The 15,731-nt window shown below is 36.7% G+C and overlaps 1 protein-coding gene across 1 annotated transcript in view; it reads left to right on the forward strand.

Annotated features, from left to right (window-relative positions):
* Positions 1-11,755, forward strand: part of LOC115245399 (serine/threonine-protein kinase minibrain) — a 108,292-nt gene extending 96,537 nt beyond the window's left edge. Inside the window, 6 exon segments of the mRNA XM_029823695.1 lie at positions 817-985; positions 1,269-1,436; positions 1,519-1,805; positions 1,903-2,049; positions 2,277-2,709; positions 5,239-11,755. Coding sequence (XP_029679555.1) covers positions 817-985; positions 1,269-1,436; positions 1,519-1,805; positions 1,903-2,049; positions 2,277-2,709; positions 5,239-5,723 — 1,689 coding nt within the window. The 3' untranslated portion in view covers positions 5,724-11,755.
* Positions 11,756-15,731: the final 3,976 nt, after the last annotated feature.

Below are 15,731 nucleotides of genomic sequence, written 5' to 3' on the forward strand. Positions count from 1 at the left end.
CGCTTTTGCGCCCTCCACCCTCTCGTCGCGCGCCATCCTTCCACCTTCCTCCTCGTAGACGAGGGATATTTACGGCGAATATAACGCTTTTTAGGAGGAAAGCGAGAGACACATACAGAGAGAAAGAAAGAGAGAGAAAGAGGGAGAGAGAGAGGCGGATAATCATGACGGCATTTTGACTAAGGCGTGCTTTACAGGCGAATTTAAGGCAGCATAACCGCGGATTTATATACGTCGTGAAAAATATAAGCGATCGATCGGACGCGCGTTCTCTCCTCGTTCCCGCGGAACGTCATGGACCTAAATTCTGCCCGTGCGAATATAACTTGGAGGATGTGTACTTCGTTATGTATAATTCCATTAGGCCTGATTGATTGATTAACATAAATGAATTTTCGGACCAATCGATCAATTGTTCGAATTTTCATTATAAACATCATATCAATAAACATGCTAATTACGCGAATTGCGACTTGATAAGAGTTACGATCCAATTTCATGATCCAATGACGCATAAAACAGTTGTCTGATAAATATTAGAACGAATATTAGAATTTTAATAATAAATGATATGAAGAAAATCGGGTTGATAAAAAATTAGGAAAAATAAATAGATAAATATTACATAATAATATGATTTAATAATGACGATATGTACAAAATATAGACTGTTATATTTATAAAATTATTTAGTTTATTACAATAATTGGATATTTTTGTTTCCATATCGGATGTCTTTGCATAGAATTTTAACAAATCTTGACTTTTACATATCAGAAATATCGCAACAATTTCTTATATCGATTTCTTTTCCAGGTTTACTATGCGAAGAAGAAGAGGAGAGCACAGCAGATGCAAGGAGAAGATGGCTCGCATAAAAAGGAGAGGAAACTCTACAACGATGGCTGGGACGACGATAATCACGATTATATTATCAAGAATGGGGAAAAGTTCCTCGATCGATACGAGATCGATTCATTAATAGGTAAGACGAAAAAAATGAAAAGAGTAGGGATAATGGAGAGGAATAATTGTTGTACCGTATAAATTGACGATATCACGAGAAATTATCCAATGATGTAAATCGATAATTTTTTACTTCTCGTAGATATTATTTCGTATATTTTTTAAATATAACAAATTTAAATATATATCTAATAATATCTAATAATCCTCTTCGTTTTTAACGATTGCATATATTAGTCGGTAAAGATATTTTAATTATTTATTCTACATAGAATTTTCTCTTACATGCTTTTTGTTTGCAGGTAAAGGCAGTTTTGGCCAAGTAGTGAAAGCGTTTGACCACGAAGAGCAGACGCAAGTGGCAATAAAAATCATCAAGAACAAGAAACCTTTTCTAAATCAAGCGCAAATCGAAGTTAGGTTATTAGAAATGATGAACAGAGCAGATACCGACAACAAGTATTATATAGGTACATACACAAAAATATGTGCATTGTATTTTACATACGTAAGAGAGGTGATACTAATATATTCTTCTTCTTTTAATTACAGTTAAACTGAAGAGGCATTTTATGTGGCGGAATCACTTATGTCTAGTATTCGAACTGCTGTCGTATAATCTGTATGACCTACTTAGAAATACGAATTTCCGAGGAGTGTCATTAAATCTGACAAGAAAGTTTGCACAGCAACTGTGTACTGCCCTCTTGTTCCTGTCTACACCGGAATTGAACATCATTCACTGTGATCTGAAACCCGAAAACATCCTTTTATGCAATCCCAAACGAAGTGCGATAAAGATAGTCGACTTTGGTAGTTCGTGTCAACTTGGACAAAGAGTGGGTATCTCATAAGATGTTAATTATCCCGCGTGTGCTCTCCAAGCCGCTTTTCGATCCATGTCTCACTTGCTACTTCCTTTTTTTGTCTTTGCAGATATACCAATATATTCAGTCCAGGTTCTACAGATCACCGGAAGTTCTATTAGGAATACCTTATGACCTCGCGATAGACATGTGGAGTCTGGGATGTATTTTAGTAGAAATGCACACGGGAGAACCTTTATTTAGTGGGGCCAATGAGGTAATGAAATAACCCGATCGTTGTGCATGTTCTTTTTAATCGCGTCAAGTCCATAGCTCTCGATAATTCTCATTAATAGCGCGAGATGCTACTGGAATTTATAACCATGTTAAGGACATATTCGCGCAATAATGGCAAATGACTCGTTTTAAAAATGCACACATATTGCTATAAACAAGATAAATTTCTGTTTAACGGTATAAAGAGATTTTTTGTATAATTTGCAGGTCGATCAAATGAACAAAATCGTAGAAGTACTAGGAATGCAGCCGAAACATATATTGGACTAAGCGCACAAGGCGCGGAAGTACTTTGACAAAGTCCCCACGGATGGCTCGTACGTGCTGAAAAAGTCCAAGGACGGTAAAAAATACAAACCTCCCGGCACGAGGCGCTTACATGATATTCTAGGTGTTGAAAGCGGCGGCCCCGGGGGCAGGAGGATAGGGGAGCCCGGTCACTCGATGTCCGATTATCTCAAGTTCAAAGACCTAATCGTACGGATGTTGGACTTTGATCCGAAGACGAGGGTAACGCCGTATTACGCACTCCAACACAACTTCTTCAAGAGAACGGCCGATGAGGGGACCAACACGAATGTCGCTGCTGCCAATAGCGCGAGCACGAGTCCGGCAGTGGTGTCGATGAGCCAGGATCATGGTAAGTCGTTGACTGTCGCGCGGCATCGTTCGATTTCGCCGAATCATTGTGTAACATGAAGGAGAGAAGTAATCCAATTACGCATTTGTGTGCTTCACATCTGAGTTTCTTCGAAACTCTGGCAAGTTTTCAACGTTGTTACACGCATTTCTCATACTCTCCATATATTCCGCGTATGATATTTCGACTTGAACAGCATCAACTATCTTCACTAAATGCGTTAAAGTTGAAAATATGTCAGATTTGCATTATGTCACAATAACTGTACGTTAAATGATTAATATTGCAGCGAGAAACATGATCTTATTATCAAAGTGTGGCTCTATGTCGCTTGATTTCATTCATCATTCATTATTAATATCATTCTTGATTGCCTGATGATACATTTAATCTGCAGTTTTTTCTGAATCGGCCTTCTCAGCAAACGCGAACGCCGATATAGAAAGAAAATGTACAATTTTCACTGCCCATTATTGGTAGAAAATTTTATATAAAATGTAATAATATAAAAAGAGGCAGATATCTAAAAAAGAAAAAATATCTAACTGCAATCACATGTTCTATTCAGGCTGCAATAAAGTCTTTTGACAGTTGCTTACAGGAATTTCCATCGTTCTTGCAAACGATTTAAAAGATATAAAAAGACAGAAATCAAACGTTTGATTGTGGCTAATGATCTCTCTGAGCTGTTATTGAGTATTTCTGAATAATTGAGCACAAAAGGTAGATATAAACAGAAACTCAGGACGGACAGTTGTATTTATATTGAGAGTTTAGGAAGGTTTTGATTTGTGCAGAAAATAAATTTTCCATCTCTATTATATACATTTGTGAAATGAGATATTCTTAGCATTCTTTTCGAAAAGCAGACTAGTTAATCGAATAATTCCTTAGTAGATTAGGCGATTTCGACGATAACGTGTAAATGAAGGACGATAATTTTGCTAAGATACGTACGCACGATTTCGCGATTGATTCTTCCCTCTATTCCCCTTTTTTTAATAATACACCTTTTATTTTCTGCGCAAACTAAACGATACTTGTTGTTGCCCGTAGATATGATGGGGGGACAATACGTGGCTCGATGACTGTCGTATCCGCGGGGCGGCGACGACCTGTCCTAGGCCCCAACCCTAATCTTACTTACTAACATAAGTAAGTTCTGTCTAACAAACAATCTCCTACACATACATACATACACACACGCATATAGACACAATACACATACAGACACACATGCTAAAAAATTAACGATATCCCTAATAATCATATCCTGGCCTCGGATGTATTGCGCGAAGCCTTTGCTTGCTTGAAAAGATACTACTCCCTCTGAGAGACACGGATTGACATTGCTCTGTAGCCCGTGTCTTTTTTAATTTTATTAACACATTTAATACAATTTATATAGTGTCCACTATACGAGATCGATCATTCGTTATTACATAAGGCTGTCCTTTTTGATAACAATATCTTAGAACATATAAGGACAAATACACAAATAAAAGAATAAAGAACGTCGTGTGACTGCTGGAATATGTTTGTTTTTTATTGTTTTGCTTTCACCGATGATCGAAAGCGACTATAATGATCGTTGTACATGAATGTTGTCGGAGATGGATGTTTTATCACGATTGCAGAACATATTCCACACACCACAACTGAAAGTATTGCATCTCTGTGTTAATTGCGAATTTCTGTTTTGTAGAAAAGTCACATCATTGTCTTCTAGTTTTTTTTATGCATGCTTTAGCTGCTTATATTGTGCACTTTATCAAGTGCAGTGCTGTAAATGGGACATGAAATAGTAACTTTCTGTGAAATAAGTCTTGTTCGTCAGTAATATATATTTATACATATATATGCATTTATTATACATCCCTCTTTTTAAGTTTGCGTTAATGTATGCCCCAATTGCACATCAATTATTACATACATAATTAAGAAAAGATTGCGCTGCATCGCGATTACATAATTATGTAAACAGACAAATCAGATGTAATTATTTGGGTAATACGAATGATATCAATCATATTCTCTAAGCGCATATATTTTACAGTAAATAAAACGCAAACATAAATTGTAATGAAAGCATCGTAGGAGTGTTAAGATCGTAATAAATTTGTAATTAATTACAGTATGTGTAAAACCTGATTAATTCTTATCGACTGTACAAATTTACAAGACGAAAGAAGAAATTGTATTAGAGAGTATTTGCATTTTAATATTTTAGTATATGATAAATATTTCAAGAAGGAAACATTATCGGAAAGTCATTTTCGCCTTAGGAATGTGTGGAGGGAAGATGTTAGCGGTGGAAATTATTGCCTGCAAACATGTTCGTGTAGACGTTTGAAGATTTTATTTCTCTTTATTCCCATTAGTGATTATTCAATTGTAAGAGCTAGAGCGGTTTGCGTGGATGATTATGGCATTAGTGTGTATAAATATAAATATATATTTATATTTATATTTATATTGAAGAATTTGCACGATCTCTTAAATTGACTTTCTTCTTTTTCGATGTCCCAGGACTGGTAACCTTGTCGGGACAGGGTGGCAGCGGCAGCAGCAGCAGCGGCGGCAGTCTGCAACAAATGCAGGCGTCGAGTCTCCCTGGTGGCGGTTATCAACCCATGGACTGCGAGTCTTCGCCTCGTCACACGGGCGGTCGGCGTGCCATAACAACGGGCTACCCATCGACATCGGCCGGGGCGCCCGCGTCAGCCCCGATGACGACGTCCATGCAATCCATGGACAGCTCCCTGATACAGAGCTCCCTTGGATCGTACAATAGCCTAATTCTTCCTAATATACCCCATCTGCCCGCGATGATGACCTCGCCGATGATTCAGCAGCAGAACTTCTACAATTACGGCTACTCGACCGCCGACGCGCATGGGATGGTCAGACAACCGTCGACGGTGTCGACCGGTAACCAGCGAGATTCAGCGGAGAGAGAAGATAGCCCGATGGTCGGTGTCTGCGTCCAACAGAGCCCGGTCGCTATTCACTGAGGTGGTAGAAGTGGACAATACAGCTGATTGATTGATTGTAGGCAATTGCAAGATCAGTGGAAGAGGAAGACGATTTAGCTGATTTATTACCAGATAGAGATCGTGGCATACTTCGAACGTTTGTCTACGATATGTTATTGTCGTAGATCAAGAAAGAGGCGAGAGAAGAAGAAAAGGAAATGGCTTGTAAACATTTTCAAACGTCGTTCTCCGATGCTGCTTTCTCGAAGCACAGAGCCAAAAAAGAAAAAAACACATCAGTGTTCGCGATCAGCGATTAACTTCGACAGTGAGAATTCAACAAATTTTTCGGACACACGTTGGTTTGGCTGAACAATTTTCTGAAAAATACAGACGAAAAATTTCCCAGACGGAAAAATCCACGAGACATAAACGCAAGTCACAAAGCCCAAATCTCTCTCTGAGATTAAGAAATCACAGAAGCGGAGAAGTTTACTTTAAGCTCGGCGGCGATAACGACTGAGAAAACCAACGAGTAGAAAAGAGAACACGCGAGAGAAAGAAAAGAGAAGGGAAAACATGGGAGAGGTAAACCTCTATTTCTGTTACGTTGCTGTATTTTCGTATCTTTTATTGAGCTGACTGGCCCTACATTGAGCGTGGATATTACTACGTGTCTAACACGGATGATTGACGAAAGCTTCGAGCACGGACAGACGGTAATGGTCTAGTGAGGATGAACCCAGCTGGCCTCTCGGGTCCTGCCCGATTTCCACGAACACTCTGAGCAGTTTTAGAGAAAACAACTCTGAGCGGGAAAACTTTCGGCAATCAAACTGTGTGGCCTAGAGAGCGAAAAAGTGATAATTACTATTATTACTGCGTAAAAGAAAAAAAGAAGGAAAAGTAAGAATTACCAATGTAAGCATGTACTCCAATAGAGTTTTATACACGATGTCACGGATGTAAACGGTTTAGCAAGTACTTGCGAGCAAACAGTCGCGTCGACTAGTTATTTGTATAATACACTTAGAATGAATGATAAGAGTGCAGCTTTAGGGTTTAGCTTTTAAGTGTGAGGAGATAACATATACATCCACCCATCTACTCATCCACATACAACACACACACACACACACACACACACACACACACACACACGACAATGTAAACTCGACCATTTTATTTACTTTAATGAAAACACAAGAATGCAAGTTGCGAACGTCAGTTTGTTGTTGAGCAAGGACTTTAAACAAACGGAGTTCGCGCGGCTTAACAACAATACATATTTATACATAAAGAAAAAAAACAGTAATAAGAAAGTTAAAAAACAGCATACACGTAAGATCGATCAAGAATGGAATATAATCATACGAGGAATCTAGATATTTTATAATAAACAATACGCGCGTATACTCTCACATGCATACGTTTCCAACGCCAATCGTCATTGATTTTTGCCGTTTTGCTCCGATGGTTGCTTATGCCATTTGCATCGATCATTATTATAGGCCTTTTATTGTGTACGCAAGATTTGATTTTTATTCGGCCATAAATGGTTTTTAATCTTGGTTAAATTGTGTGATCTCTTTCGATTATTTATGTCGATGTATTGTAAAATTAGATGACGAACAAAGGTAGAAGCCAATAATTTATTTCTTATTGTCAACGCGTAATCATGCGTTTCGTTGTGAAACTACCAATTGTAAAAGTGTAGTATAGTACCTGAAGGCAGACCATTAAAATGCAACCATAATAAATCCCTCTATACAGCCCAGATGTGTTATGAAAGAAAAAGAAGAGAATAAAAAATACGACACTTTTAATAGAAACTATAATAATATACGCTGTAAAGAAAAAGAAATCTTAAAGAATTATGCATGTTGCTTTTTTCGTAATCACGATAGCAAAAAAAAAGTGGAAATACTTAAATCTGTTTACGAAATATATTTTATATAATTGCGGCTTTTTATACTTCCATACATATACGAAAGAAAAAAAAAATGCTCCACGGAGACCTAAGATTTAGATAATAATTTATCTGTATGCCATTTATTATATTATACATAGGACAAACGCGTGATCATTTTGTTGACGGATCGTATCGATTTACTGTGTAGCTACTTTAGAACATTCTAGGACTTTAATTGCTTTATGAGAGGTCTCTCGTAAAAATAAAGCTGCATGTATAATTCCTAATCCGTCATCTTCAACGTTTTAATTGCTATATCTTTTTCTTTTTTTGTACACAAATTTCAATGCGTAGATAGCGGCGGCTTAAATAAGCACCGTATTTCGTCTGCATGACCGCGACTGTTGTCAGAAGAGCTTGGCTAAAAAAAAAAAAAGAAAAGAAAAAGAAAAAGGTATTAGACGACCAAGAGAATTCTTACAATGTATTTTCTGGAAAAGTAATAATGAGAGTCTCACTGTGAAGTTTAGATTTGAATTTTTCTTGTATTAGTTGTAAATATATATATGAGAGAGAAATATAAAATACTTTTTCGAGTAGAGCTGAGAAAAGTCTAACGTTTCACAAGCCATTCGATCTGCTAAGAATCATTTTCTTCATGCGGCCTTTCGAATGATTTGTATATTTTTATACACCTGCAACACAGAAACATTTGCGGATACGTTTAAACAAGATACACGCGCGCGCGAAACGTTCTATATTGCAACTCAGATGTTGAGGTTTGTTATACTCGAATTTATACTAAGTTACCGAGCGAAAACAAATTTTCTAACAGTATCTAATAATGTAAATCTTCGACGGACAAATAGAAAATACGATGCCCTACAAACCTATATCATAAATGTTTTTATATCGCATTGAGATTTACGGCAATCAGTGCTTAAGATACATTAAAAATTCAGAGTCGTAATGAGTCTGTGTTGTGATTAGATAGCTCGAAAGCAATGCTTAAAAAAAGAATAGAGAGATTCACTGTGACATAATAAATATGCTTAAACAAGAGGAAAAGCTCCACAAAAATTATCCGAAACCTGAAACACAGAACATGTCGCGCACCTTATCTCAATAATCTTTTTGATAATTTCAGCAGTTGAAAAAAAAAAATACAGGATAATATGATTTATTAGGATGTAGAGAGAGAGAGAGGGAGAGACAGAGAGAGAGAGAGAGAGAGAGAGCGAAATTAATCGGGCGGAACGCTCGGATTTTCTATGACAAGTTTTAAGCGTTCCTCGCGAAAGAATATCCTGTTGAACGGCAAAAATCAGTACGCTCTATAAGTATAGATAATGTTGCGTGTATTATATCACAACGCACGAGCCCTCTTCCGAATTCCGATTGTTACAAAACCTGATGCTGTGCTCACCAGTTTCAAAAACAAACACGGTGTTCATAACATTATTCGCGCAGAGAATCGAACGCGATCGTATTTTCGGAGCTAATTATTTTTTATCATAAAAGAGAAAGAGAGAGAGAGAGAGATCTCTCTTGAATCTCGTTCGCCGGTGACTTTGCTTTGCGACAGGATATCTACCTGTAAGATAATCCTTCTACATCGGATAGTTCGTATATATATATACACAAGAGCGATATATCGCTCGATACCGGTCTCTTTTCTTCAGCCGGATCAAGGACATGCACAATTTCTACGATGGACTACTGGGCACAGCGTCACGTTTAGTAAATACATAGCTCTTGTATGCTCTGGATAATTGTTGATTTTAATTGAAAATAATTATTGTTTTCTTTTTTTTTACACACCTGTATAGAGAAGCAAAGTGATCGATTAGGTATAACGATGCGAGACTTTTAGCGCGATTAAACGACCGCCGTCATCCGGACGGATAAATTTAGGGACAATTTTTTTTGCATAGTGCGCGAAGAGAAAGGCCACGGTAGGTACGATTCTCGGAGAATATTTCGAACGAAAACAAGTTAGGAGGATTTGTAAAATATCGAAGCGTGAAAACGAGCGTGCCGAACGTGGCTATGCGCATAATAAAGGACCTTTATTTGCCACGCGATGAAATGCGTTTTAAACGTATGTTTAGTAGTCTCCAAATATGGGAAAGAAAGGGCCCGCAATGAGCAGAACGAAAAAAAACTTTCCTTAGGATTTCTTTTGCTTTTTCCGATATATGCGCATCTTATTTTTCGAGAATCACCATTTCTTGGAATCTGTTCACTCAACAACTGTCGCAAAAATGCAAAGTATTTAAGCCAATTAGCAGACAGCAGAGATGTATACATTTAATAACGTAAGAGCTAGCCGCGATTCATGTTCCAAATGATTCATTTCGCTGCATTTCAAGTATACACATACATACACATATATAATTTTTTTTGTACGTGGAAGAAACCGTTAAGATCAGAATGATAACGAAAGAAAGAAACGGTAGATATCATGTTTTTAATGGTATATAATATGTTTTAATTATATGTATCTTATATATATAGTCCAGACATGTGTATGCGATACATATTTTTGCATATGCTATGTGTTGATTGTTTGCATAATTTTTTAATATTTGTCATGAAATTTTTTGACGGATTTTCTTTACCATCTGCTGCCCGATGTAACTTTTTCAAATCTCATTTTCCTTATACATTTCTCTTTGCGTTCGTCGATTATAATTATAAATATAAAAATCCATTTCTTATATATATATATATATATATATATATATATAGGGTGGCCCAGAGCTACCGCACCACCTGCTAATAGCAGATTCGTGACATTATTTTAAGATAATTTTTCCTCAGCAAAAATGTCAAGGCATCAATAATTTTCGTGTTATAAGCGACTAAAAAAGAAGAGCTTTTTGCAAACTAAACTTTATAGAGAGTTAAAACTACATTTTTTAGTTAATTTTAGATAGAGTTTACTTTAATAAAGAGAGAGAAAGAGAGAGAGAGAGAGAATTTCAATTTAAGGCTTAGTTACAGAAATATATGACGGAAAAAATTGGAAACTTGCAAAAAATGATGACTTCTCTCGACATTTTCGCTGAGGAAAAATCATCTTTAAATAATCTCAAGAATCTGTTATTAGTTGGTGATGTGATAGGTCTGGGACACCCTACACACACACACACACACGTTATACATGGTCCTGTGTTTTTATCAAATAATATATACAAATTTATTTTTCTTATCTTCTCTATTCATGTACAAGATGCGTTCGAAATTGCGGTACAACAGCCGATTGTGAACCACATTTTTACACACAGCTAGTATATTAAATAATTTTTTACAATTACAACGAATAAATTGGGCAATAGACTGGTTCGCTTCTTAATTTCCGATCGTGCTACGTAACATATTTGTTAATTATCACGAATCGGTGTCTATCGGTGTCTACACCTAAATCTTTTTTCTGTATGCATTATTTTGTTTTTTCGACAATTTCATGTTTTAATGTAAAATTTCATATTTATAATATATCTAATGCGATATATATATATGTATATGTATGTATGTATGTATGAATGTGTGTGTATGTACGAGCGGCTTTGTAAAAGTCTGTTTGTAAAGCTCATGCTCGCGAATTTTAATTCCGGGATCATTGGAACATGTCGCCACGGCGGGGAAGTAAAGTAACTTAAGTTTCCTAACGTCATGTGTAAAAGCATTGTGTTCAGAAACAAATATAACTATAATATGACTGATGCGCCTGAGAGGCGATGTGCGAGCGTCCTTTGAGAATTAAGTATGAGAGAGGTAATGTGATGTCTTGATGATGTCTCGTTTGGCGCAATGGTATGCACCATAATCGGGACAAAAAAAAAGAATATAAGAAATGAACGCAGAGAGCGAGGGAAAAATATGTATATGTGGATGCATATGTATGTTTGTATGTGTGTGTGTGAGAAAGAGAGAGAGAAAGAGAGGAGGAAACAAAAAACCGATTTATTAAAATGAAGAAAAAATAATTAACAAAAACTCTATACCGGATGAAGGAAAATGAACTTGTATCTAACGTGTATACATTGTCATAACATTATTATGATGATTATTATAATTATTATTATACATATAATAATGTAATTGAAAATTTGAAACGATATTACATAAGGTTAATAATAAACAAAAGCATCTTCACCTTTTGCTGTTACCTTTTTCTTCTACCGATATTTTATAGTGCACCCGATCCTTTTGTAATATGAAAAAAATTGCATGAAAAATAATACACACGCATACACGTATATACAGGATGTCTGATAATAATCGCCCCATCCATAATATGGAGGTAGAGCGGGATAAACCGAGTAGAAAAGTCCTCTACCGTTTTGCGATTTTCGCAATAATTATTGAGAAATTAATTAAAAAAGATCGGCTAATACTCGCGCGCATTGACCGATCTTTTTTAATTAATTTCTTAATAGTTATTGCGAAAATCGCAAAACGATACAGAACTTTTCTACTCGGTTTAACCCGCTCTATCTGCACATTACAGATGGGGTGATTATTATCAGACATTCTGTATATAGGGTGTCCGGTAAAGATTGTGCCAACGCTCGTGAGTGGGTAGAGCACAGTAAACTGAACAGAAAAGTCCTGTAATATTTTTTTCTATAACGCTTAATAAAGGAGTTATTATTGAGTAAAGTCTGCCAATCAACGCCGATCTTTAGCCGCGTGCCTGGTAGTGTACGTGAGCGCTCCGTCGCTTACGACGGCGGTGCACACTACCAGGCGGGCGGTTCACCGATACCGACGTGCGTCCGGCTAAAAGTCGGCGCTGATTGTGTGTGACCACTTTACTAACGAGCGTTGGCACAATCTTTACCGGACACCCTGTATATATCCAGATAGCAAAATGCTAGCAGTATGCCAACAGCCCAGATAGCCAAGTCTGTTCGAACAGATTTTGCCAAACGTCTGCTACAAATTTTTGTCAGCAGAAAGATTCCAGATTGTATACAAAGTCTGTTATATCAAATAATAATAGCAGAATGTCAGCAGAAATGTTACAAAACGTGCTGAATATATATATATATAGGGTGGCCCAGAGCTACCGCACCACCTGCTAATAGCAGATTCGTGACATTATTTTAAGATAATTTTTCCTCAGCAAAAATGTCAAGGCATCAATAATTTTCGTGTTATAAGCGACTAAAAAAGAAGAGCTTTTTGCAAACTAAACTTTATAGAGAGTTAAAACTACATTTTTTAGTTAATTTTAGATAGAGTTTACTTTAATAAAGAGAGAGAAAGAGAGAGAGAGAGAGAATTTCAATTTAAGGCTTAGTTACAGAAATATATGACGGAAAAAATTGGAAACTTGCAAAAAATGATGACTTCTCTCGACATTTTCGCTGAGGAAAAATCATCTTTAAATAATCTCAAGAATCTGTTATTAGTTGGTGATGTGATAGGTCTGGGACACCCTACACACACACACACACACGTTATACATGGTCCTGTGTTTTTATCAAATAATATATACAAATTTATTTTTCTTATCTTCTCTATTCATGTACAAGATGCGTTCGAAATTGCGGTACAACAGCCGATTGTGAACCACATTTTTACACACAGCTAGTATATTAAATAATTTTTTACAATTACAACGAATAAATTGGGCAATAGACTGGTTCGCTTCTTAATTTCCGATCGTGCTACGTAACATATTTGTTAATTATCACGAATCGGTGTCTATCGGTGTCTACACCTAAATCTTTTTTCTGTATGCATTATTTTGTTTTTTCGACAATTTCATGTTTTAATGTAAAATTTCATATTTATAATATATCTAATGCGATATATATATATGTATATGTATGTATGTATGTATGAATGTGTGTGTATGTACGAGCGGCTTTGTAAAAGTCTGTTTGTAAAGCTCATGCTCGCGAATTTTAATTCCGGGATCATTGGAACATGTCGCCACGGCGGGGAAGTAAAGTAACTTAAGTTTCCTAACGTCATGTGTAAAAGCATTGTGTTCAGAAACAAATATAACTATAATATGACTGATGCGCCTGAGAGGCGATGTGCGAGCGTCCTTTGAGAATTAAGTATGAGAGAGGTAATGTGATGTCTTGATGATGTCTCGTTTGGCGCAATGGTATGCACCATAATCGGGACAAAAAAAAAGAATATAAGAAATGAACGCAGAGAGCGAGGGAAAAATATGTATATGTGGATGCATATGTATGTTTGTATGTGTGTGTGTGAGAAAGAGAGAGAGAAAGAGAGGAGGAAACAAAAAACCGATTTATTAAAATGAAGAAAAAATAATTAACAAAAACTCTATACCGGATGAAGGAAAATGAACTTGTATCTAACGTGTATACATTGTCATAACATTATTATGATGATTATTATAATTATTATTATACATATAATAATGTAATTGAAAATTTGAAACGATATTACATAAGGTTAATAATAAACAAAAGCATCTTCACCTTTTGCTGTTACCTTTTTCTTCTACCGATATTTTATAGTGCACCCGATCCTTTTGTAATATGAAAAAAATTGCATGAAAAATAATACACACGCATACACGTATATACAGGATGTCTGATAATAATCGCCCCATCCATAATATGGAGGTAGAGCGGGATAAACCGAGTAGAAAAGTCCTCTACCGTTTTGCGATTTTCGCAATAATTATTGAGAAATTAATTAAAAAAGATCGGCTAATGCTCGCGAGTATTAGCGCGCTGCGAGAACGGACAGCCCACGCGACATCGTAGTTGAGTCGCGCCACGAATAATATTTCCTATTTTTTTATATGAGGATTCAGTGTTTCGCGACGCTCGTATGTAAACATTGTTATCCGCTCCTCTCGCTTCTCCTTCGCTTTGTGGCGTCCTTTCTCGCAGCGCGCTAATACTCGCGCGCATTGACCGATCTTTTTTAATTAATTTCTTAATAGTTATTGCGAAAATCGCAAAACGATACAGAACTTTTCTACTCGGTTTAACCCGCTCTATCTGCACATTACAGATGGGGTGATTATTATCAGACATTCTGTATATAGGGTGTCCGGTAAAGATTGTGCCAACGCTCGTGAGTGGGTAGAGCACAGTAAACTGAACAGAAAAGTCCTGTAATATTTTTTTCTATAACGCTTAATAAAGGAGTTATTATTGAGTAAAGTCTGCCAATCAACGCCGATCTTTAGCCGCGTGCCTGGTAGTGTACGTGAGCGCTCCGTCGCTTACGACGGCGGTGCACACTACCAGGCGGGCGGTTCACCGATACCGACGTGCGTCCGGCTAAAAGTCGGCGCTGATTGTGTGTGACCACTTTACTAACGAGCGTTGGCACAATCTTTACCGGACACCCTGTATATATCCAGATAGCAAAATGCTAGCAGTATGCCAACAGCCCAGATAGCCAAGTCTGTTCGAACAGATTTTGCCAAACGTCTGCTATGCTGCTAGTATTTTGCTATCTGGGTCATTAAGCGTTTCTGGCAGCACGGCTTGCCGATATAATCTAGCAGAGAAAATGGAGCAAAAATCGAGTATTATTTGCTATTACGTGATGACAGCAGATATGTAGCAAAATATCGAGCGAAGTCTGTCATATCAGATCTGACGGCAGAAATGCGGCAGAAATCAAGCATAGGCTGCTGTCACAATGTGACGACGAAAAATTGTCCAGTCATAAATATAATATTTAGCATCCCACACAGAAAAATGATATGTATTAGATATCTGCTAGATATTTGTATAAAAATTGAATTCTTATTTTGTTTCAAGCAGTCAGTAAATGGACAATTTTGTATTAATTTATTTGGTTTCCAAACTTTTAGTTAAATATTTTTAGTCTGTTAGAATTCAGAAATTAAATTGATAAAAATAAATATTATGGTTCCTGCATACAGGACACAGGATGCAGCAACGCTTGCCGCGTCGCCGCGTCCTGTATGTAGGAGCCATTACATATTTTTAATCTTGTTATAGCCGCGCTTTATAATCTTTATATTTGCCTGTAACTTGAATACGAGATAGATACCTCATATAGTGGTAACCGAAAGAACTATAACTTGATATAACATATCATAAGATTACTATGATTCTGCTATTATTTTATGACAACAGACCATGCTGCATGTG

The sequence above is a fragment of the Formica exsecta genome, unplaced genomic scaffold (assembly GCF_003651465.1).
Source record: "Formica exsecta isolate Colony F162 unplaced genomic scaffold, ASM365146v1 scaffold969, whole genome shotgun sequence".
In the NCBI taxonomy this organism is placed as follows: domain Eukaryota; kingdom Metazoa; phylum Arthropoda; class Insecta; order Hymenoptera; family Formicidae; genus Formica; species Formica exsecta.